Source organism: Dermochelys coriacea, chromosome 1 (assembly GCF_009764565.3).
Source record: "Dermochelys coriacea isolate rDerCor1 chromosome 1, rDerCor1.pri.v4, whole genome shotgun sequence".
NCBI lineage: Eukaryota > Metazoa > Chordata > Testudines > Dermochelyidae > Dermochelys > Dermochelys coriacea.
The window spans coordinates 155,468,709-155,494,228 of NC_050068.2; the positions used below are offsets into that span (position 1 = coordinate 155,468,709).

Here is a 25,520-nt window from a genome sequence, read left to right on the forward strand (position 1 = left end):
TCAGATCTGCAATCTGCATGCTGTCTGAAGCACATCATCAAAGAGAGAAGCAGAGCATTGGTCAGAGGAGTACTTCTACCTCAACCTTTGTAATACTCAGGGACACTTGCAACTAGCTTTTCCATTTCCTGTCAGGAGAAGAAATCCCAGCTCATGAGTCTCAGGCAGAGTAGGTAACTTTGATTAGAAGAAGGGGTGGGTGGGTGAGAGAGAGAGAGAGAGAGAGAGAGAGAGAGAGCAGGACTGGGAAAGGCTGAAGGTTTGGCAGATCATGCCCTATTCCTTTATATTTGGGGCATGCACATGGCATTGGATCTTATGAGTGTAGGTTAAAAAAGGAAGGGAGGACTGGATGAATTTTTTTAAGGAATGGTTTTGGCACAGAAAAAATGTAATTTTTAATTACAAAAGTTAATTTACAAGGAAGCATTAATTTATCACTTTTAGAAAAACAAAGCTGTTTGTTTATAGAAACTGGATATTAAACTCTTACCATTGAGCCATCTGATATAGTTCTATCACTGTATTTAGTTGTGATGTAACAAGGAAAGTTGATATGTAACAAAGCTGATTCTGAAACTTGACATAAGTAACTGATGTTATACTGCTATGTTGGTTGTAAATCTGCTTATTTTTCTTCATATTTTGCATTTTTTTAGTATTTGCTGTTCCTAAAAAGTGAAACTTCATAGTGTAATAGGCTTGGGAACATAGAAACTGTAGTTACCTGACTGGTTCATTACTTCAGCATTTTCCATTGTAACATACTCAGAAGTTAATGCAGACTACTTGGGCAAAGTTATTCTGATGGAAAATCAGTTGACCTGGTTTTACAGTTGGCAATCTTAATAATTTTATTCATTTCAGTGGAGTCTAACCTCATTCTGTATAAATCTTCAGATATCTGGAATGAGGCAGAGGTTCCTTTAGAGCTATGGTCTATTACGTGTTGCATTCAGATATCAAATGGAGTGAGAAGTTTTTCATGTGTTCACAGCGCCACTATAACCTTAGGAGACAGTTGGTTTAAAAAAAATCTTGATTTAAAATAATGCGTTTGTACTAAGTAATTATAAACCATTGTAATTTGGCTAAACAAAAACATGTCTGACCATCAGGATTCTCTGTGGACCAAATCTTTCTAATGCCTTATCAGGAAGTGATTAGTTGCCTTAAACTCCATTAAAGACATGTGTCTGTGCTTTCGAAAATCCCACCAGGTACTTGCCTGCATCCTTAAGTGTTTAAATACCTTTGAAAATCTTGCTTTTAGTTGCTGTGTGTACAGCACTTCGTATAATATACATGTATCAGTCCTGATGCTGCATTAAACTATGCTTTTGCATAGTATGTTTCTATAGTTACAGATGTATACACAAGTTACACTTTGTACAGTGAGTCTAAATGGTCATACTCTGAGAACTTCTGCAGTTTCACAGAGTTGTGGTTAGAAGCTGTATAGGTCAGGAAAAAAAATCCCTAAATGGAAAGCACAAAGTAAGAAAGATGAAGAAAGTAGAATGGTGATCAGAGCCATCAGTTGGGTATTGCAAATCGGGGCGACTGCCCTGGGACCCACGCTTTGGGGGGGCCCTGCAGGCAGGGAGGCAAATGGAGTGAGGAGGCGAATGGGGAGGTAAGGGGCAGGCTGGGGGGGCAGTGCGAGGAGCCCCCCTACCAGAACATCTCCCTCCCCCCAGCACCTCCTCCCCCCCCCCCCCGGGGAGTCTTCGCCGATCAGCGCCTCTCCCTCCCTCCCAGTGCCTGCTGCGGATCAGATGTTTTGCAGCATCAAGAGGTGCTGGGGTGTAGGGGGAAAGAGTGAGGGCACAGCATGTGCGGGGGAGGGGGCAGAACTGGGTGGGGGAGAAGCAGAGTGATTGTGGGGCCTTGGAGGAAGGGGTGGAGTGGGGATGGGGCCTGGGTGGAGCCAGGGGGAGCACCCCACGGCAGAATGGCACCAAGTTTCTAATTTCCCAGGCCCCGCACCTCCCAAGGAGTCTTAACCAAGATCTAGAGGTAGGAAGTTTTCATGGGTAATGAACATTCCACTTTTCTAGAGGGATAGTGGCAAATGAGTTATCCACATCCTGGAATATTGGAATTCATTTGACTTGTATTGTGAGGACCTTGGTACAAAGATTCAGGATACTAAAGGATAATTGAGTAATAAGATGTAGCCAGCTAACAGTGCTGGCCTTAAGAATGAACAATTATCTGGGACCTTGTGCTGACATAGCAACTCATTGTTCAGTTTAGTCTTCCTGTTTGACAGTGTGGCAGGAAGGGGAGGCAGCTCTCCATATTATGATCTCTTCTGGCTGTTTGGGTCCCCACAAATTATAGCACAGTTCTTTCAATGTAGTCTGAAATACCGTAATAGTTTTTGATGGTATTTAAACTTTCGTGTTTGTTTGTTATTGCTAAGACTAAAGTAATGGTCTTTGAATGCCAAGAGATGAGTCATCGTCAGTAGGAGTCTTGAGGCAAAGAGGAAAGGTCAATGTTTTCCATGATTTGTACACAATTTTAGAACATTAACATAAATCATCTATATTTGATATAAGCAGTTTTAAACATAATTTTTACTATTTTAAGGCTTTGGATTATAAGGATAATTATTAGAGTGGTGCTCTTTACAAAGCATGAAATCAGCCCTCTTTTTAGAATGCTTTTTTAAAATCATTATTTTTACATTGACTTAACATTGCCAGAGTTCAGACTGGTAAATTATAATTAGGACCTTTTGTACGCTGATATTGTGGCCTCAGAATTTGGCACAGAATCCGGCACTTGTTGAATTTTGCTCTAGACTTCAAGCTTACATTTAAAAATAATGTTTCTAGTCCTTATGGTTGTAAAGAAAATATTCTTCTGACAAAGTTTGTTAGAACTGGTTCAGTGTTCTCTTCAGAAATATCTGAGAGGCATGATCTGCCTATTCATTACAATGCGGTGCTAGTTCTGAAGTATAATGATGATGAATGTGTTAGTCTGTGGTATACAGTAGGTCAGAGTAGCTGATTTGGCTTTAAATTCTGTGACTATTAAAGGTCATTACTTTATTATTGATCACTTCAACAGAATCAGCCAGGTAATATTTACTGCACAATCCTAAACCATTTCATACTTTATCAGACTCCCCAACAGTCCTATTCCCAACCACTAAAACAAATAGCACTAGGAATACTGTATTGATTATAATATTCAGTTTTACATTTAATCAGAGAAATCATCCATTTCTTAATTTATATGAAGTTGCTATGGCATTTCTAGTCTGTTACAGTGGAATGCCACTGAATGCCGGAGACCTTGACGCACAGTATCTGGACTAGGGCTGTTAATTAATCACATATAACTCATGCGATTTAAAAAAGTTTTAATTGCACTGTTAAACAATAGATTACCAATTGAAATTTATTAAATATTTTGGATCTTTTTCTACTTTTTCATATATATTGTATTCTGTGTTATAATTGAAATCAAAGTGTATATTATTTTTGTTACAAATATTAGCACTGTAAAATGATGAACAGAAGAAATAGTATTTTTCAGTTCACCTCATACAAGTTCTGCAGTGCAGTCTTTGTTGTGAAAGTGCAACTTACAAATGTAGAATTTTTTTTGTTACATAACTGCACTCAAAAACAAAACAATGTAAAACTTCAGTGCCTGCAAGTCTACTCAGTCCTACTTCTTGTTCAGCCAATCGCTAAGATAAACAAGTTTGTTTACATTTACAGGAGATAATACTACCCTCTTCTTATTTACAATGTTACTAGAAAGTGAGAACAGACTTTTGCATGGCACTTTTGTAGCCAGCATTGCTAAGTATTTATGTGCCAGATAGCTAAATATTCATATGCCCCTTCATGCTTCAACCGTCATTCCATAGGACATGCTGCTTCTTTGCTAATGATGGTTTTTGGTTTTTTTTAAGTGCCTTAATTAAATTTATGACTGAACTCCTTGGGGGGAGAATTGTATGTCCCCTGCTCTATTTTACCCGCATTTTGTCATATGTTTCATGTTATGATGACCCAGTACATGTTCATTTTAAGAACACTTTCACTGCAGATTTCACAAAATGCAAAGCAGGTACCTATATGAGATTTCCTACAGCACTCAACCCAGGGTTTAAGAATCTGAAGTGCCTTCTAAAATCTGAGAGGGATGAGGTGTAGAGCATGCTTTTGGAAGTCTTAAAAGAGCAACACTTCAATGCGGAAACTACAGAACCTGAATCACCAGGAAAAAAAAAAAAAAGAAAATCAACCTTCTTCTGGTGGTATCTGACTCAGATAATGAAAATGAACATATGTCGGTCCGCACTGCTTTGGATTCTTATTGAGCAGAACCCATCATCAGCATGGGTGCATGTCTCCTGGAATAGTGGTTGAAGCATGAAGGGACATATGAATCTTTAGTGCATCTGGCATGTAAATACTTTGTGCTTCAGGCTACAACAGTGCCATGAGAACGCTTGTTCTCACTGTCAGGTGACATTGTAAACAAGAACTGGGAAGTATTATCTCCTGCAATGTAAACAAACTTGTTTGTCTGAAAGAAAAGGAGTACTTGTGGCACCTTAGAGACTAACAAATTTATTAGAGCATAAGCTTTCGTGAGCTACTACTCACTTCATCAGATGCGTTTTGTACACTGTACACTTTGCATTCTGTTGTAATTGAAATCAATATATTTCAAAATGTAGAAAACGTCCAAAAATATTTAAACAAATGGTATTCTATTATTGTTTAACAGTGCAATTAATTGCGATTAATTTTTTTTAATTGCTTGACAGCCCTAATCTGGACATGATCATGATCATAATCATAATCAGACTGGAAAAATACTCTCTCGGGATGAGTTGGACTCTGGCTTTGGGAAAGCTATGAGCAGCTTTACAGGCACTAGAGCTATCCATCTTCAGGCTGGAGAAGTCGGTATTGCATGAATTCTCATTCAGTAGGTTATTGTCACAAACAAAAGGAGTAGAAAAATGTATGTAATTAAACCTCTCATTTAACAGAAATTCATGGTTTTGCAAACACTGTTTCAATTCCCCCACTAGTGGAAACCTTGTTTCTCGCTACTGACATAGGTGGGCAGATTTTTCATATCCCATTTTTAGAAGACACCAACCACACAACCTCATTTGGTGCTTTTGCTGTCTACAAAAGAGACTTATGGAGCCCAATGAGTACTGTGTAGCAGAACTCCTGCCCAGTTACACGAAGGTTGGAAAACCAGTTTGTGAGAGAGATGACTACAGTTTGTATCCACGTTCTTTGTTTTAGGAAGTCAGTGGTGTCTTGAAGATAGCTGGGACTGCTGGTAGTATAGGGCCTGAGGAGGGAGTCTACATAGCCAGACAATTCTGCTGTCAGGGTACCAGTGCCTGAGGTGATGGGGCGTCCAGGATTTCCAGGTTTATGGATCTTAGGTAGCAGATAGAATACCCCTGGTCGCGGTTCCAGGGGTGTGTCTGTGCGGATTTGTTCTTGTTCTTTTTCAGGGAGTTTCTTGAGCAAATGCTGTAGTTTCTTTTAATAACCCTCAGTGAGATCAGAGGGTAATGGCTTGTAGAAAGTGGTGTTGGAGAGATGCCTAGCAGTCTCTTGTTCATATTCCGACCTCTTCATGATGACGACAGCACCTCCTTTGTCAGCCTTTTTGCTTATGTTGAAATAGCGCAAGTTTCAGCGATTTAAGCAGCAATTGGATTGAAAATGAAATTTACAAGGACAGACGCCTGAACAGCTGTGGCTCTTAACAAGCAGCTTAATTGTCAGTTTCCAGTTATTGGGGTAGCTGGTTTTATGAATGAATGTAGTTTCATTCATAAAACTTTACTTATGAAATTAATAAAATGAACAATTAAAAACAATTTCATTAATCAGTTCTACATATGCACGTTAAAGGTATCTGCTTAGAAGCAATCAATCACTATCCCATCACTTATTCAACTTACTGTAATGCCTTTAATTTTTTTTAGGATATGTTTGAATACCTGTGGTATCATTATTTGCGTTTGTAACTTATAAACTACTGTGAGGGTAATAAGTTGAAAAATTAGGGAGTTATTGTTGCCATGCTCCCATTATTGAATCAAAAATGCATGAGTGAAGATGTGTAGCATCATGGCCCTGTGTCATCTTTTTGAAGTTAAGAAAGTTGGGCTATTTTCAGGCCTCAAAATGTTGTTTCACCACATTTATTTTTCAAACATGGTTAAAGCATTAATTAAGAGCTGCAAATATGCCAAGTTTAAAGTTCTTAAATCAGTTTTCTAATCAGAACAAAATATGGTTGAAATAGTTCAATTACATTTACTAATGAAAAGTCTTAGTTAATGTTTAAACTCATTAATGCAAAATATTTCACTGTAATCCTATTTCTCTGGCAACTGTTTGAAAAAAGTATAAAATACATTTCTTTGTATTTGTTCATCTTTTTAAAAGTATCTTTAGCTGTTTTTAGTCTAAAGGGGGAAAAAGCATTTTTTGGGCTGAAGCCCAAGCATGACAAAATCTGTCAAAAGATTATTTTTAAACAATTGTAGGTGAACAGAAAATAAGGGTTGCAAGTTAAAGTGCTCTCTAACTCTTACACAAATTGGTAAGTTTTAGTTATCTGTATGATATATATACCCACGCATGTTCTTTGATAAATCATAATTACTTAAGATAGGAAGCTTTGTAATTGAATCAACAGCTGGAGTTGTTCACACAGCTTTTTTTTATTATGGATCACTGAATGTCATGCAGTAAGGATATCTTTCTCCCATTCAGTATTCTTTAATCAGTTTGCTACTTACTTTAGTTTTCCTGCAGGAGGTGGTATATAGAAAATATTCTAGTCACCGGATCCTGTAATTACAAAGGAGTGAATGGCTAAAAATTGGTTTGTTTGACATTCTGTGCTTCTGATTTTTTTAAAAAGAAAAATAAACAGTAAAAAAAAAAAAAAAGTGTGATTCAAAATCTTTAAAAATTCAGGCTAATGAATATCAGTAGCACTCCATTTTTTTCAGTCTGTAGACCTTACCTTCATACTAGATTATTTATACCGCAATTCACATTTCTTGGCTTGTCTTCTCTGCAGTGTTAGCTCAAAGTATAGGTTTAGTGTTGTCCCTCCCCAGTTCCCACGCATACTCAAAGATCTCTAGCTTCAGCTTGGTGGTGCATTTTGACCTGTTGGGGGGTGTGGGTTGAAGGTCCAAATGCTGTTGATGCTTGAGCTGTAATGCAGTGGGGACTCAGCTACTCTGTTGCTTCTATTTCAAATGCTTTGTATTGTTTTGCAGTGTGACTGTTCGTACTAGAGCCAGGTTAACTTGAGAGCAGTTAACTCCAGTACAAATAAATTGAGCTAACACTGTAGCAAAGACAGGCCCTCAATCAACCACCTTCATTTTCTCTCCTCTGGTGGTCTTTTGGACTGTAGTTTAAAAACAACTAACCTCTGAGATGTTGTACAACTAAAGGCTTAACATCTTGCCGTGTTCAGACGTATAGCCAACATGAGTACTCAGAGATGGTTCTGACAAACATTACAGTGCACTATTTAAGAGATTGCCTGGGAAGAGAGAACCTTCTTTTGGCCAGTGAAAATTCAGTCTTCATTAAGTTTTGTTCTTGAGTAGGATTTTATAGCTATGATTGGTTGAGCAAGTGATTCTTCTGAACAGATTGATCGCATTCAGTTTATGTAAATCTATGACCGTTGTTGATTCTGTCTTGAGCACTTTTCTTTTGTCCTATTCACGTAGCTGATTTCTGGTGTTTTGATTGTGCAGTGCAGGATGAAAGAGACAACGTTTATGCCTCACAAACCTCTTTCCATAAAACATGAATTAATTCCAACTTTGGAGGACCCTGGAGAACAGAGTTGATCTGGCAGCACGTGCTGCACGTCATCCTCTTTTTCCCCAACCTCCTATGCTTGGCGAATGGCGCCTTGGCTGCATGCCAACACTTTTGATTATGCAAGGATTACTGTGTCCTAGTTATCCAAACAAAGACGGCTCTAAGGAACATACATATCACACCTAGGTCATATAGTAAGAAAAAGCTATCTCTGACAGAATTGCACTGAGCTGGGATCAGGCTTTCCCCGGTGGTAAGTTGATGTCAGAATTGTCAGCTTCCAAATGACGGCTTGCTTAGTGTGTTAAATAAATGTACAGCTGTCAATTAGGAAAACTTGTTACATCACCACTAGAGATAAGAAAAGTAGTTAGAATTACCATTTTAAAACATTATAAAAGGTTTTGATTTACAAATTACTCTGTTATTGAATATCTTGCAGTAAGATTGGCAAATGTTACTTTTTGTATTTGTTGGTTTTCTTTTAATGGATTAAAATCACAAAAATCCATGTATTTGGCCACTTTAATGTTAAAGGTATGTAAATGAGGATGATAAATACATTTTAAGAGAATCAGTGACTCTGTGTGTCTGTAATACACATGCTTCTAGTAGTAAGAGTGAATAGAATGTTTTAAATTAGATTTAATTCTATAATGAGTTATTTTCCTTTTTATGATTGCGTTTAATACATTCAGTAATTGAGTACATACGCAAGCACTGTACTTTAAATTTCTCAGAAAGATTACATCAGAAATTGTTACCACAATCACATAGGCAAGTCAAGGACTCTAAAGGAGACAAAATAGTCTTCTGATTGTACTATTATAAATTGCTACATATCAAGCTATTTCATTACTTCAGCTGTAGCACTTGAAAAGATACTTTTTAACATTCAGAACAGAGCCTTGAAGGTAAATCCTCTTACTCAGGATTTGAATTTCTATAGACTGTTGTCTGCCTTGAGGTATTGTATGTCTTCTCTGAACTGCAGCGGCCTCTCCTGCATAACAACTATTTCACACAGCAGTAGACAGCTTCAGTACCGCAATATTTGTGTGAGGTGCAGATGTTTGCTAGCTGCTTCTGTTTGTTGCAGAAATGGGAGCTGGAAATTAACACAGTGTTTTGTAAATTTTGGTGTTGACGGTAGTAACTTGTGGGATTGTTTGTGGCTGATTAGCTTAATTTATTAGTATGCATGATTTATTTTTTTTTTGTCTGTATCGACTACCTGAAAGGAGGCTGCTGTTTGTTGTAACCAACTAAAGATGTAGGGTGGTTCATGTGTGTTTACGTGCTTGAAAGATTGTTGGTTTTGTGTGTGCAGCTTTGCAATAATTGTTTTGTATAAGTGCCTTGTTGTTTTTCTGTAAAATCTATATACGTGTTCTGGATTATCTGTAGTTTTACAGTGTGATTTGCTAAATGGTGCAGTCAGAAATGAATAATATTTTGGAATATTTGAGGTGATGTTTTGGAATTTGAAATTGTAAGGTAATGTGTTTGGGTTTTTTCCCATTTAGTGATTTAGCAGCATTGGTGAGAATATTCCTGCTGTTTCACTGTGTAGTGTTGAAAACGGGTAGATTTAAATGCTGAAATGGGCAGTCCTACTTATGCAGTTATCTGTTCTCTCTCACTGGGTCTGACGAACATAACCATTCTGAAAAAGAACTGTCAAATAAGTGTCAAACATTTCATTTTTGATCTGTTTATTTTGTATAATAGTATTACTAGGTAAAAGCAAATCTGTACCTTTGTTTTATGTTAAACATTAATAGGTGGTGATAGTGTCCGTGTAAAATTTAGGCCCTTTCACAGGCCTAAATATACAGGTCTCTACATCTTTCTATCAGAAAAAATGTAAAGTAGACCTTTTTGATTAATTTCTTTTAATCATTTTTAAGTTGCCTGCTTAGTATTGCTATAGTAACAGACCAAAGGATGTCTCTGGGGCACACAACCTGCATTGCAATGCATGTGAGAGGAGATTTTAACTTCTCTATCACTGCTGAGCCCTAGAAAAGAAAACAGGCAAGTCTAAGCAATAAGCTAATATTAATGTTTTGGTTTAACATTTTCATTTTATTTTAGAAGTCGTGTGTCCAGTGTTTTCTGTGTTCTTTTTTGGTGATTGAATTGTTCAGAAGTATTCATGATGCTGATATGATAAACTAGTGTTTATAATTAATGTTGAGATGACTTCATTTTTGGCAACTATTTGTGTGCATGGATGAAGTTGACAGAATGCAGTGAGGATGTCTGTTCCGTTTATGTATGGCTTAGAGAGCATCCTTGTAATTGGTGGTGCTACGTTAATCTTTATAATTTATCTTGTAACACTGTAATTGTTTTTTTATTTTATTTTACTTGGATTTTAAGCTGGTCATAGATATTTCTAAGTAAAAGTCCTATGTATTATGGATCCTTGTTGTAGTATCATTCTTGCAAGTCAAATTCTATTGAGATGTTATGGGAGTGGTATCCTTGTTTTTACAACTATCTTGAAAAGAGAGTGAGTGCATCACTTTCCCTGGAAATTCATTTTAAATTTTCTTGCTTCATTAATAACAGCTACTGTTGCTTACCTGCTTGGTACTCTAGCCACCAGCAAATAAAATGCCATACTTGCATACTAACAAGATTACGTATAATTGTTCAGTAGCCTGATTTACATGATTTATATTTCATATTAAATTTGGATTTAGTCAGTATCTAAACGTTGCTGCTGTTACAATCTGGATTAAAAATCAAATATTTTATCTGCTTCATTGAAATTTAGTACTTGCAGTAGGTACCAATATTCAGTAGGCCTTGTACATTGCAGTAAGAAAGTATTAATCCAAACTGTACACTGTATGTAGGAGATTTGTTTTCTGTGAAGTTTCTTGAAAAATGCTGAAGCATTTAAGTTTGTATGCATATTCCATCTATTTGGATATACACAGTTACTCTTAGTTCTCAGTTTCCATGTTAATGCTGTTCATTGAATTAATGTAAAACTTGCACAGTAGAACCTCAGAGTTACGAACACCTCAGGAATGGAAGTTGTTCGTAATGCTGAAGTTTACAACTGGATGTTGACTTAATACAGCTTGAAAACTTTACTATGCAAAAGAAAAATGCTGCTTTTAACCATCTTAATTTAAACAAGCACAGAAACGGTTTCCTTATTTTATAAGAACTTTTTTAAACTTCCCCCTCCCCCCCCTTTTTTTAGTAGTTTACACTTAACACGGTACTGTACTGTATTTCCTTTTTTTGATCTCTGCTGCCTGACTGCGTACTTCCGGTTCTAAATGAAGTGTGTGGTTGACTGGTCAGTTTGTAACTCTGGAGTTCATAACTTTGAGGTTCTACTGCAAAATGTTTTGATTATGTCTAAACTTTCTTGTAGACAAACTTTATTACTTTGATTGTTTGGCTTCCCCTCTGGAGAAGGGGAATGCTTAAGAAATAAATTCAGAGTTTATATATTTTTTTAAAATGCAATCTTCTATAATATTTGGTACAGACAGAGACAATTTCAAATGTTTTACAGAAGCTATCTTTTAAAATAAAAACTGGGACAATTGATTTCTAGGTGGGTATGAAACTTGTAGCTTTTTATTTGAAGTCATTTATTTTTAATGCTTTAATATCTTGATAAACAGACGAGATGCTCCAAATCACTGTACTTCTGAATCTGTTTTATTTTTCTTTAGAAATAGAAAAAATAGAAGAGCTTTAGTAAATATACCATTTAATGACTTGCGCGTTTATTTGCATGGGACTCTGAAATAGCTATGACTTGGTCTCAGTTGTTGTGAAAGTCAAATGCTTGAACAGATCTTGACAATTCAAATGATTGTCATTCTTTTAGAAACTTGCTACCTTAACTATTTCATAAAATATCTATTCTAAACTTAATTGTTAGAAGTATTGTCATTTAATTGCATGAAACATTCTGTAAAATTATTTCTTTCCTCTAATGAAACATATCTGTTAAAGATCAAATTTCAAAAGATTATATATTAGTTTTTGCATTTCAGCATAGCTGACTCATGTAAAATAGTATATTTGCTTTCACATATAAAAATTGGTTTCTGTATTAAAATAATTTCTCAAAATTATGAATATCAGAAGCAAGTAAACAATATTAATTCTTTTTCAGCATTTTCAGTTAGCTTTGGTTGACAGCAATCCCTGCACTTTGTCCAACGCGGAAAGTAAGTATTTTTAAGATTTTTGATTTATGTATTTTGTTGCATATATAGAAAAATGCCATATATACAGAGCTACAACTGTTTTTAATTTACCTCTTTTAAAATGGCAGTTTTGGACAATGAGTACTTTAGGAATTTTCCTCATAGAATTGTTGAAGCTGGTGACATTGTCTGATGTAGGTAGCTATGGTTACCCAGGTTGCATAAATGAACATGAAACCAACTACTGTGAATAGTTTATGTCAAATATAGATGTGCCAATGGAATTATAGAATTACTGTCATCTTAGTAAATGGAAGAAATAGTGATCCAAGAGGGCCATACCTCATCAGTGTCTTTGAAGAGCTAAGGTTTGGGGAGGAATTGCAATTTCTTTTTGTTGTACACAGTGTTCGTCATATCTTATAGTTTTAAAAAGAAACTCTATAAACCTAGTAACTTTCTATTTTATTATAGTAATATTTTAATGAAATAGTACAAATCCTATATTAGATATAAGAATGATATAATATTAAAGTAAGAAAAATTCTTTTTCATTATTGGATAAGATAAAATTTGGTTAAGTTGCTGTATTATCTCACTTCAAAAGCATTAATTTCATTCAGAAACATTTCTACGTTTCTTCACAATCTTCCATTCGAACATGGATCAAATTTACAATGTACAGGTCTTTGAGGGCTTGTGCATGTCCATTTCATTCTAGATGTGCTTGTCAGTCCACCAAAGCTGAAGAATGTTTTCCCATATCACTACCCTTCAGGGCAGCACATGCACCCTCATGCCAGTAGCCAAGGTTAAAAAGAGCTGTCCTAACACCCCCTGCAGTTCCTTCTTCTCACTTGTGGTCAGTAGGGTGTGTGTGTGTGTGTGTGTGTGTGTGTGTGTGTGCGCGCGCAGTTCCTTCTTCTCACCTGTGGTCAGTAGGGGGGGGGGGTGTGTGTGAGAGAGAGAGAGAGCGCGAGCATGCTTCTCCAGCTCTTTCCTGTTCTCTGTTTAGGAAAACTTGAGGTGTTTGTATTGTAAATACTTAGTTTAGTACAGTTGTAATTACAATTTCCATTAGTGGTACTCATCATGAAAAAATTCTTGGTTCTTATCTTATTTTCCTTTGAGGTTTTAGCTCAAAACCGGGGCATGCCTAAGTCTGTGGGGTTTAGATGTTGTTAGTGCTATAACAAATCTATGCTGGTCAGCGATCCTCACTCCACTGTTCAAAGGGTTTGGGAGAAAGGCACTTCAGGCATAAATGCACCATCTGTAGCAGGTTTAAGACCAGGGCTAAGCAGTTGAGAGAAATTCAACATAAGAGAGATCCTGATGAAAGCAGCTTTGTGCCACCCAGCCTCATGTTACATATGGATTCAAACATGACTCCATCTCAGAGCATACCATCAGGCATCCCCACATCACAGAGAGCCAAAGAGACAATATCATTCTCTATATCTGATACTGCACAAACAGGAGAAAAAGTCCAGCACTTTGACTTCTGGCCAGAAGAAGCCCTCTTCCTCTTTGAGGGCTCGGTGCCAACAGACTACACCAGATGAAGACCAGTACTGAAGTTAATGCAAAGTCGTCTCCTACTAGGCACCTTCCGGTACCTCATTCTAACAGTGTAGAGTTGTTGACTGCAGAACCTCATGTGGTATTATTGAGACCTACTCCATTGCCAGGACCTTCAGAGGCATCAGCTTCTGTATAGAGGATGCCTGAGGTATACACAGTGGCCAGGGATCTCCTGTGTCTATCGGTGCTGGACTTGCCACTGATGCAGGATGAGGTCCGGGAATCAACTATTCTTACCACACAGGCCTCAGTACTGCTATCTTTCATTTGCACCTGCATGTTCAGCACCATCTGGGACTGAATCTTTGTTGGTACTGGCAGGGTATGGAAGATCTATTCTGCAGCAGGGCAGATGTATGGTCCCTTCAGGAGGAAAGCTTTGGATGCTTCTTCCAGTACTGTGTCTCTCGCATTGGTCCAGGTCCCAATTTCTGTCTACTTCACCTCTCCTAGACAGAGGTCTGCCAAAATCCCTGTGAAGGTGCTGTTCTCCATCTGGTACTGTAGCAGCTGAGGGACCTTATCCCTCCAGTGTCTGACCCTTCTGTCACAGATGTTCAGCAGACAACAGCAGACTGACACTATAGGGTCTCTGTTCAGCACTTCTTCATCCTCACCAGATGAGGATGCGCTCTCAGATGTCATCCTCCCCTGTTCTGAATTATTATAAAATGTATCAGGAACTTAAGAAAAGGGTAGTCACCTCCCTCGGAGTTCAAATTGGACTGGTCCAGGATTATACACACAAGTTAGTGTACATTTTACATTCTGAAGGACCTGCTAGAGGGGCTCTGCCTCTGAATGAGACCATTTTAGAACCCACCAAAATTCTTTAGCAAATTCACTTTTCTCTGACATACCCTGCGAAAAGAATGGAGAAGAGATACCAAGTTCCTTCCCCCGAGTATTTCTATTCAGAGCCAGCCCCGGGATTTTTGCTGGTGGCAGCTATGAATAAGAAAGTGAGACAAGGGCCATCTAAATCTACTCCCAAGGACAAAGATGCAAAAAGCTTGGATTTATTTCAGAAAAATATTCTTCATTGGGATTGCAGTTAAGAATTGAAAACCATGAAGCTGTCTTAGCTTATTATGATTACTCCAGTTAGGACTCAATGTTGAAATTTGTGGACAAGTTGCCAGGTGATGCTAAAGAGTTCAGAGCTCTTATAGATAAAGGCTGCCTGATAGAAAGATCATCATTATGGACTGTATTGGATGAGGCAGATTCAGCAGCTTGGGTGATGGCAACAACAGTCATTGTGCATCGTGGTTCTTGGCTGCAGTCAAGGCATTGCAGCTGAAGTCCAGCAAGCAATTGAGGACTTCCCCTTTCAGGGCACAAGTTTACTTTCTGGAAAGACAGACAAAGCTTTGTATTTTCTTAGATATAGGGCAACCCTTAAGTCTTCAGGCATATATACCCCAGGCCCTAAGAGAATACAGTTCCACCCTCAGCTTCAGCAGAGGAACCTGTTCTACCCAATAAGGCAGCCGGACCAATCCAGGAGATGATATAAGTTTCAGAGGAAGAGAATATATTTGCCTCTGTTTTCTGCTACTTCCATACAATCTGTAACATCTAAGCAGTTTATTTGACTCCTTAGTCAAGGCCAGTGAACCACTCACTCTAATTTTTTCTCCCCCTTTGGCAGCAGGGTTCTCAGCACCATGAAACTGGAATATATACTGCAATTTACCTCTGTTTCTCCCCCCTCCCGCCCTTCCATCACCTTCTCCCTATCCCTATTCAGGGGCCATTCTCACAAGACTATATTAATTCAAGAAGTTCAGTCTCTTACAGGTAAGGGCAATGGAGGAAGTACTTCCTCAGCATTGGGTGAAGGGAGTCTGTTCTCATTATTTTCTCATTCCAAAGTCCAAGGGAGGCCTCAGGCCTATTTTAGACCTACAAACCACAACAGATACATAAAAAAGAAAGTTGTGTGTGGTTACTGTAACATCATTTCACAAAGGATTTCTTTTTGCATCTCCTCCTGTATTTGTAGTACAACATTGCTGCAGCTCCACTATCTCACAGAATTTTAGCACACTCTACAAGAGTGCAAGCAGCATTGGTTGCTTTCTTGGTTTGCGTTCCTTGGTTTACAGGGTTGAAGCTTGGTCATCTGTTATCTTGTCTGTAGACTGCAATGATTAAAGGATTCCTAGTTCCATCTGGCCATTCACCAGAACCACTGGAGGTTTTTAGATTTGTTGCAGCAGGTGTTTATCAGTTTATGGTTCTCCCTTTCAGCCTGTCATCAGCCCTTTGAGTCTTCACAAAGTGCATGGCAGTGGTTGTAGCACATCTCAGGAAGGCAGGGGTCCAGGTGTACCCATGTCTGGACAGCTGGTTAGTTCGAAATCAGTCCAGACAAGTAACAATGGCCACTGGGAAAATCCAATTCCTCTTCCATTTGTTGGGCCTGTTGTTCAACAAGGACAAATCAGCTGTTTTCCCTGTACAGAGAATCAGATTTGTAGGAGAGGTTCTTGGCTCGACCACAGTTAGTGTATTTACCTCAGGTGATATTGTAGCTATGCAAAAACTTCAAGGCATATCCTTGTACGACAGAGGAATTGCCTGAAATCTCTAGGTCACATGGTGCCTTGTACATATGTAAATCACAAAGCCATACATCACTTCAGAGTCATGCAGAGGTGGTTAAAGTCTCTCTACCATCCCTCTTGTTATCCACTGGACATGCTGACTCACATACCTGCAGGTGTTCGGTCATCCCTGGAAGGACTGTACCAGTGTATGCCATAGGGTTCGTTTTGCCCCAGCCTTGCCCTCCATGACCCTAATCACAGATGCTTCATCTCTCAGTTGGGGAGCTCATCGAGGGGACTTTCATACTCTGGGTCTCTGGTCAGGTCAAGATCTCCTTTCCACATAGGTGTTTGAGAGTTTTCTACTATCCACCTGGACAGTCAACTTTTCCTTCCTTCTTGGATAGCATCTGTCTGGCCACACCAACATTAGTCATCAAACCTGTTAAGCCTTTTGATTCAAGATACTATACCTCTCCCTGAGGTATGGTTTCACAGAACCATGGGCATGTTGCATCCCAGTTCACTTAGCCTACACTTGACTGCTTGGATGCTCAATAGTTAATTCCCTATGAAGCAGTCTGTTCCCTTGGAGTGCAAAATGTTCTCTAAATAGCAGAAAACCCTTCATCAGTTATACTTACCTCAAGAAATGAAGAGGTTCTCTGTGTGGCCCCTTCACAGGCTCAGTTCACCTTATTCTGGATTATTTGCTTCACCTCAAGGAAAAAGGACTTTGTCAGTTCCTTCTGGGTTCATCTGGCAGCTGCCTCTGCAAACCAATCTGCTTAGAAAGAAGATCACTTTTTTCCAGCCCTTTGATGGTTAGATTCTGAAATTTTGGACAAGTTCTTCCCACCTGTTAGGGCCCAACACCATCCTGGGATCTGAATTTGGTTCTCTGGGTTTTAATAGGGCCCCCTTTTGAACCTATAACTATCTCCTCGTTTTCTCATCTCTCAATGAAGGTAGTATTTCTGGTAGGTATTTTTTTGGCCAGAAGGATAGCAAAACTTCAGGCTTTGCTTATACCTCCTTATAAGGTGCTTTATAAAGATAAAGTTAGCTTGTGTCTACCCCCCAAATTCCTTACTAAAATTGTGATAGACTTGCATCTAAATTAGCCTGTATACTTACCAATCTTTTTTCTGAAACCTTCCTCTCACAAATGTTGAAAAACGCCATACTGTGTATGTTCATAGGATGTTTGCCTTTTACCTGGACAGGGCTAAAGAGTTTGGTTGTCTCGGCAATTATTCATCTCCTTGGCTGACAGGATGAAGGGACAGCCTGTCACTTTGCAGAAGATTTTCTTCCTGAATCTCCTCCTGTATTAGTCTGTGCTACAATATTGCTAAAGTTCCACCACTTCAGAGTTTTAGCGCACACTATGAGAGTGCAAGCAGCATTGGCTTTCTTGCAATTTCTATCAGTGATGTTTGCTGGGCTGCGAACTTGGTCATCTTTTAATATATTCATCACTCATTATGTTCTCTTACAGGTCTCATGCAATGATGCTAGATTTGAGAGTGGTGTTGCAGTCCTTGTTTAGATAGACTCTGATACCCTCTTCCATCTGGAACTGCTTGTGAATAACCTAAGTGTGAGCACCCAGACAAAAAAAAAAACCTGTTACGTACTTGTTTTGAAACTGTTGTTCTTTGAGTTAAGTTGCAAGTGACAATTCCACGACCGACCCACCATCCTTCTCCTATACGTTGGAGTCGCACTCTGCCCTTTTATATGTGCATGAGTGGGTGGAGGGCACATGCGCCACCTCGACCGCTACTGCTGTGGGAACAAGTTCTTCCACTTAGGTGTTATATACTTAAAGTGGAATGGACATGTGCAACCCATCTTGAAGAACTGTTACCAAACAGATATGTATCAGTTTTTTTCTGGTGCAAATGAAAATTTAATAAAAAATTAAGAAAAATATCTATAGAAGTTTTCTCTACAAGCTGTTCTGAACAACTAGTGTGCTATCTGGGCGAAAATAAAAGCAGTGTCAGCTGTCAGTCAGGAGGTTAAGTATACTAGAAAGCTCTCTCCAAAGTTTTTACTTTTCAGGGCTGCCTGCAGACAGTTGGACAGTTCCCACCTAAATCTGATCTTTGGCTTTTCAGTTCATTATTTGCTATCAGCAGTGTGATCCCTTATTGTATATTTTATATGACCTATATTGCCAATTTTCTCAAAGCTTCCAAGTTCCTTTGAGGTTTTTTGTTTTGTTTGTTTGGGTTTTTTTTGCTTGCTGGTGTGCCACAGAATGAATGCCTTTTCCCAGTACTATTAAGCAAAATGCCAAAAGGCCTAAGAAAGGAAATTGAAGAGGCAGTGAAACATACTTCATTCTTCAGCCCTTGGTGGAAGGATGAGTGTACACTTTTGGACTCCAGAGCTGCTTTGCATTCTTCAAGGTACCTTTCCCCAACTAGTGTTACAGACGCATTAGAATCTCCTTTATCACCCTCTTCACCCTTCCAACTGACTGTCTGAATAGCAGCATTACAGTGACGCCCTGTGTACCTGAAATTCAGCTGTTTCAATAGTAAGCATGTTTCCCTCTATTCAGATTGTTTTTAATATTGCATCCTCCATTTCTCTCCTTAGTATGATGGTAATTCATTTTGTGGTTTTCCATTGAATGGAGAGAGAGAGAGAGAGAGACAGTGCTAATTCCAGTTGTATTAGATTCCTCCCAAGAAAAGGAGCAGCTCTCAGACGGAGAATGAGAAGTTGCATTAAAATACATGAAAACCCTTCCCCCCCCCCCAGGAGTTTTTCAAACGTATGCTAAGAGAGAGTCATATTTATGGAGAGTGATAGAGCTCTCCAAAACCAAAGCTGAAGTATTTTCTGGCTCCATGCAAAAAAGACATGGTCATCTCATTTGATGCATCATATTTGATGTAAGATGAACAGAAGCCAACTAGCATGAGATATAGATTAAACTAAGATACAAATTAAGTATCATAAAATTCTGAAGAATAATCTGTTCCCAGAGCTACAATGAGGTACCTCCTCTCTGGTGAAGGACATAATAATTCAGAGGGAGATTACCCTCTTCCCACCAAGGACCCAGGCAGGTAACTCAAGAACTTTGAATCATCTGTGTAAACATCTGTCATTGATTTCTTTTTCCAAAATTACAGTGTAGTGGGATTTGTCTTGATAATCAACGGGAACTAGAAAAGCCTAACGCACAGATGAACATTTACTCACTTGTTAATCCTGATGAGTCGTGCTCAAGTCTTTCAGAAGAATTTTTGCTCAAATTACAGTACATGATTGGAAAGGGAAAATCCTTTCTGACTTTTTCCAGCAGCCAGTTCCTGGGCCTTGTTAGGAATGATGATACAATGCATAGCCGTAGTCCATTGGTGAGGATCTATGTGAAACATAAAGACTTCTGCTGGATATTTTGGGCAATTTCCAGGAAGAACTGTTGAGGTTATATTTTTCTGATCATATATCAGTTCCTTACCTGGTGGTTCTGAGATAATATTGTTTTAGGAGTTTCTTCCATGTCTTTAAAGAACTGTTTTGGATGGCTTCCAGTCTGTTGATGTCAGAAAATATTTAAAAAGTGGCATGCCCTCTAAACATTAGGGCATGTTACTTTTCCAGGGTTGGCGCCCATGGTAATCAATCCAACCAATGTATATTACAGAGGTACTGAACACCAAAGCACTGGCTAAATTGGATGGTTTTAAATGGTGGAGTGTTCATTTTACACGCAGTGGGTTTCTGACCTGATTGTAACAAGGAAGGGCAAGCATGATCTGTGAGAGTATGTCTGTGCTACCAAAAAAAACCTTTGCGGCAGCGAGTCTGAATCCAGATGTGCTGACTAGGGCTCACGCTACATGGCTAAAGATGTTTGTCTCCTCCTCCCCTTCTTACCCCACTCCCCTCTGCCACATTTCAGAACCAGGGCTCCAGCCCAAGTGGGAGCATTTACAGTGCTATTTTTAGCCCTGTAGCCTGAGTCAGTTGACCTGGATTCTGAGACTCGCTGCTGCAGGAGTGTTTTGGTTTTTTTGTTTTGTTTTTTGCCGTGTAGACATACCCTTTGTATCTGTGTTAGATTTCAGGATGGGATCACCCATAGAGGCCTCTAGAGGGGTTAGACAAAATTAGGCACTGATACAAATACCGCAAAACTGAATCTGATTAAAGCTTAAATTTATAGATAGCTTTGATAGGATCCTGGTAGTGAATTATATAATATTCCAGATGTCTACAATGAAAAGATTTTAAGTGTAGATACTTCTGATAAACTTACAGGGTAAAGGAATCTGTATTTAGATACTATAGGGCAGATGGATTCCTAAGACCTCTAAACATTCACAAACGTCCTATATTGAATCTGAATATTGTATTCCATCTACTTTTGCAAAACCTTTATGAGCTTAAGAAGTTTTGATTACATTTATATACTAAAGTGGCAGCCGTAGTCATAATCACTTCAGCTAGAAGGGTTTCTGAATTTAGGGTGTTATGGTTCAAGCCATAGTATGAATATTCCACAAAGTAAAAATTTTTTTTGTTTTTTTTTTTTTTTCAAATGCTTGTTCACGTCCATTCCACATTAGGTGTGCGCGCACCACGTGCATGAGCGTCAGAAACTTTTTCCCTTAGCAGCTCCCGGCGGGACTCCCCGAGTGGCGCCACTACGCCGTGCATATACACTCCTGCCAGCCCGACCCCCTCCAGTTCCTTCTTACTGTCCGTGGCAGCGTTTCGGGTGCCGGGCATGCCGCAGGCCCATGGCTTCAAGGCTTGTGCCATGTGCCGCAAACCTATGCCAGTTAGTGACCCCCATGACTTGTGTTTACGTTGCCTGGGGGACGGACATCAAACTGAATGATGTAGGATTTGCAAGGCGTTTAAGCCAAGAACAAGGAAAGAAAGAGACTTTCGTCTAAAGCAGCTGTTGATGGAGGCCACATTGCAGCCGCCAGGCCTGGAGCGCCTGACGCCGGCTCAGGCTTCCTCGGTGCGTAGTGCCCCGGAGCCGTCCAGAGACCCGGCACCGGCTAAGCACCGTAAACTATCGGCCCCAGAGCGCCAGACTAGGCCCTGGCACTGCTCATCTTTCCTGGTGCAGCCCCCAGCACAGCCAAAAGGAAGACACACAGGAGGCCGGTGCCTCCCAAGGCCCCGAGCGCCAATAAGAGTGGGAAGGCTGCGGTACCGGGGCTGACACCGGCGGTCCCAGCAGCACAAGCACCACTGAGCCCAGACTTAAGTGAGCTCAGTGCAGACGATGGGCTCGAGGACATAACAGATCAGCCCTCTATGCCAGGCACCTTTGAGGCTGCAAAAGACCTTATCAAGCTGTAGGCAGCGAGCTCCCTCCCATATGGGGAGAACCCGCTGGCACCCATGCCTCGGGTGCTGTCAAGGGGTAAGCCGGCAATGGTGTGCCGCTCGAGGACACCGTCCCAGTACCACTTCCGGAGTTGGTCCTGGTTGAGCTCCGACTCCATGGACTCACAGTTGCCAGAAGCCCAGAAGAAGGTTGCAGCACTAGCAGTGTGTCAGCGCAAAGAAGCACTGGAAAGGGCACACAGCTCTCCGGCACCACCCAGAGACTGGCACGGGGAGGAGTTGGGATGGCCCTTGTCAGAGGACTCCCGCAGATGGTCCTGGTCCTGGGCATACAGCTCCCACTCAGCCAGGAGCTGCTCATTGTCCCACCGACGCAGACTGTTGTCACCGCCATGGCCTTTGCAATCAGCATCGCCGCAGTCCAGCGCCAACTCTGGCCGCTATAGCTACCCGCACTGGGCCCCAGACAGCAGGGACCCTCAAGGGGGCTGGTAACCCCAATGGGTGCCGCTAGGCCATTGGCCTTTCTGGACCTCCTGGGCCTATCAGGAGCGCCAAGGGGCTCCGTCCAGGGCAAGTTACTTGGTGCTGTGGTCCTGGTCCCGGCACAGACGCCAGACAGTGCCAGAGGCTATAGTATCCAGGCCTCCAGCATCCCCCCAGGATAAACCAGAGAGACCGGCACCTAGTCTGGTGCTGTCCCATGGACTCCCGCCCCGGCCTGAGCCCCTCCCACGGGAGAAGGGGAACAGGAGGACCAACCAGAGGGGGTCGAGCTGCAGCTAACCTCCTCGTCTTCCCTGGATGGGGCGGTGGCGGGTACAGAGATGTCCGGCCCTCCACTGATAGACCATAGACCCCACCAGGAATTGCTGCACAGGGTCGCCCAAAACTTGGGGTTGCAGGCCGAGGAGAAGATTGAGCAGGAAGACCCCATGGTGGACATTTTGAGCCCCGAAGGTCCATTCAGAATAGCGCTCCCGGTCATTAAGACCATTCAGTCCAATGATAAGACTATATGGCAAACCCTGGCCTCCAGTGCTCCAATGGCCAAAGGAGTGGAGCGTAAATACTTTGCCCCATCTAAGGGCTACGAGTTCCTGTTCTGCCACCCAAGTCCATGCTCCCTAGTGGTGTCAGCGGTAAACGAAAGGGAGCGTCATGCACAGCAAGGCCCTGGCCCCTAAAGCCAAGGAGGCGAAATACCTGGACCTTTTTTGCAGAAAGGTGTACTCATCTGGGGTCCTTCAGTTGAGGATTGCGAACCAGCAGGCCATCCTCAACAGGCACAATTTCAACTCCTGGGCGGCAGTGGGGAAGTTTAAGGACAACCTCCTGCAAGGTTCCCAACAGGAGTTCACGGCCCTGGTGGACGAAGCAAGGCAGTAGCCAAGACCTCTCTCCAGGCCTCCGTGGATTCAGCAGATGCAGCACCTAGAACAGTTGTGTCGGGGTGGTCATGAGGCGCTTGGCGTTGCTCCAGGAGTCAGGCCTGCCGCCTGAGGTCCAGAATACGCTCCAGGACCTCCCCTTCGAAGGATCCGGGCTCTTCTCGGACCAGACAGACATGAGGCTGCATAGCCTCAAGGACTCGTGAGCTACACTTAAATCGCTGGATATGCACACCCCAGCAACCTAGAGGAAGCCCTTTAAGCTGCAGCCTCCCCCTCAACGCCAGTACCAGCCTCGCCATAGGCATGAGCCTTGCTGTACGTGAGGCAAGGATAACAGGTGACGGCACAACTACTATAGTAACAATAATGCACCGGGCCAGAACCAAGGACAGCACAAACCCCAGCCGGGCACTAAGCCAGGCTTTTGAAGGTGCGCTTGATGATCGCGTACCAGACCAGTCACCGGATCTGTCCCTTTGTTTCCTGAACCACCTGTCCCGTTTCTTCTGTGCGTGGTCCAACATTAAGTCAGACCGTTGGGTCTTATGCACAGTGTGGAACAGGTACTCGCTGCACTTAGCCTCCCTCCCACCCTGCTTCCCCATTGCTCTTCAGGGACCCCTCTCACGAGCGTCTCCTAGAGAAGGAAGTCCGCTCACTGCTAAAGCGGGGGCAGTAGAGACGGTGCCGCACAGCCTAAGGGGGAAAGGGTTCTACTCCCGGAACTTAGTCATCCCTAAGGCCAAAGGGGGTCTTCGTGGGCTCAACAAGTTCCTGGTCAAGGCCCAGTTCTGCATGGTCTTTCTGGGCATTATCATCCCTTCCCTGGATCCGGGGACTGGTACGCTGCCCTCGATGTGAAGGACGCGTACTTTCATATCGCCATCCACCTAGCACATCGGCGGTTCCTACGCTTTATTGTGGGCCAAAAACATTACCAGTTTGTGGTTCTCCCATTCGCTCTAGCCGTGGCCCCAAGGGTGTTCACGAAGTGCATGGCAGTGGTGGCAGCCTTCTTAGAGAGGCAGAGAATCCGGGTGTACCCATACCTCGATGACTGGATCCTGGCGGGCTGATCAGAGGCAGAAGTGCAGGGCCATGTGGAGGTGGCCTTGAGATTGACCAGAGCCCCAGCTCACGGAACAATGTCCCCAAGTCCACGCTTGTACCCACGCAGAGAGTGGAATTCATAGGGGCGGTCCTGGATGCGGTGCAGGCCAGGGCAAACCTTCCAGTATCCTGATTCTGGGTTATCCAGCAAGCGGTGGCCTCCCTGCGCGAGTTTCCAACAACAACGGCCAGGTGCCGCCTGCGGCTGCTGGGCCACATGGCAGCATGATCAGACATGCCAGACTGAGACTCAGGACTCTGCAGGCGTGGCTCGGTCGGGTGTACCGCCCAGGCAGGGACCCCCTGGACTCGGTAGTGACAGCCCCAAGGGACGTGCTGGATTCCCCGCTGTGGTTTGCGAAGGCATCCCCTTTGCTGCCCCACGACTGGACCTGACGTTGGTGACGAACCACAGATGTGGGGCTCACCTGGGGGACCTCATGATGCAGGGGTTGTGGTCTGGAGAAGAACGGTCACTCCATATCAATGTGAAGGAGCTCGAGGCAGTTCGTCTCGCCTGCCAGACCTTTCACGCCACTCTAAGTGGTCACAGCATGACAGTTCTGACAGACAACACTACTGCCATGTTTTATATAAACAAACAGGGCAGGGCTCATTCCTTGCCACTCTGTCGCGAGGCTCTCCTCCTCTGGGACCTTTGCATAGCCCATGCAATTCACCTTGAGGCGTCCTATATCCGGGCGGTAAGAAACGAGCTGGCAGACTCCCTCAGCAGGTCGTACCGCATGCACGAGTGGACGCTCAGGGTGGATGTTGTGCTTTCGCAGGTGGGGGTTTCCCCGGGTGGACCTGTTTGCCACCAGGACCAACGCCCAGTGCCCGCAGTTCTGCTTGTTGCAGGGCCGCAGCCCGGGCTCGCTTGCAACTGCGTTTGCAATCCCGTGGAGAGGGGGCTTGATGTATGTCTTCCCGCTCCGCTTGGTGCACAAGGTCCTACTGAAGGTGTGCAGGGACAGGGCAGCGGTGATCCTCATCGCCCCAGCTTGGGCCGGCCAGCACTGGTACACATCTCTCCTAGAGCTGTCGGTGGAGGCCCCAGTTGTCCTGCCCCTACACCGGGACCTCATTACACAGGACGGCGGGCGGCTTCTCCACCCCGACCTACAGTCACTGCACCCGACAGCATGGAGGCTCTGTGGCTAAACGCCCTGGAGAGCCAGTGCTCCATTCCCGTGCAGCAAATTCTGCTTGGCAGTAGAAAGCCCTCTACCAGGGCGGCCTATATGGCCAAGTGGAAAAGGTTCTTGTGTTGGTGTGAACCCCGACAGGTGCGGCCGTGCCAGGCCCCGGTGCAGGCCATCCTGGAGCACCTCCTGCACCTCAAGCAGCAAGGGCTAGTCCCGTCCTCACTCTGAGTGCACCTGACTCTCTGCCTTCCATCCGGGGTTCTCAGGGGGCTTGGTGTTTTCCCACCCAATTGTGGGACGGTTCCTTAAAGGGTTGGAGAGGGTGTTC

General features: G+C 42.3%; 1 protein-coding gene across 17 annotated transcripts in view; it reads left to right on the forward strand.

The window, feature by feature from the left end:
* KDM6A (lysine demethylase 6A) overlaps positions 1-25,520 on the forward strand; it is a 289,478-nt gene that overhangs the window by 168,733 nt on the left and 95,225 nt on the right. For 16 of the 17 annotated variants that reach the window (XM_038390659.2, XM_043506376.1, XM_038390670.2 and 13 more), the window contains one exon: positions 12,031-12,085. In XM_038390659.2, coding sequence (XP_038246587.1) covers positions 12,031-12,085 — 55 coding nt within the window. Of the gene's footprint in view, positions 1-12,030; positions 12,086-25,520 lie in introns of those variants that run through there. The other variant, XM_043506408.1, reaches the window with a different exon arrangement.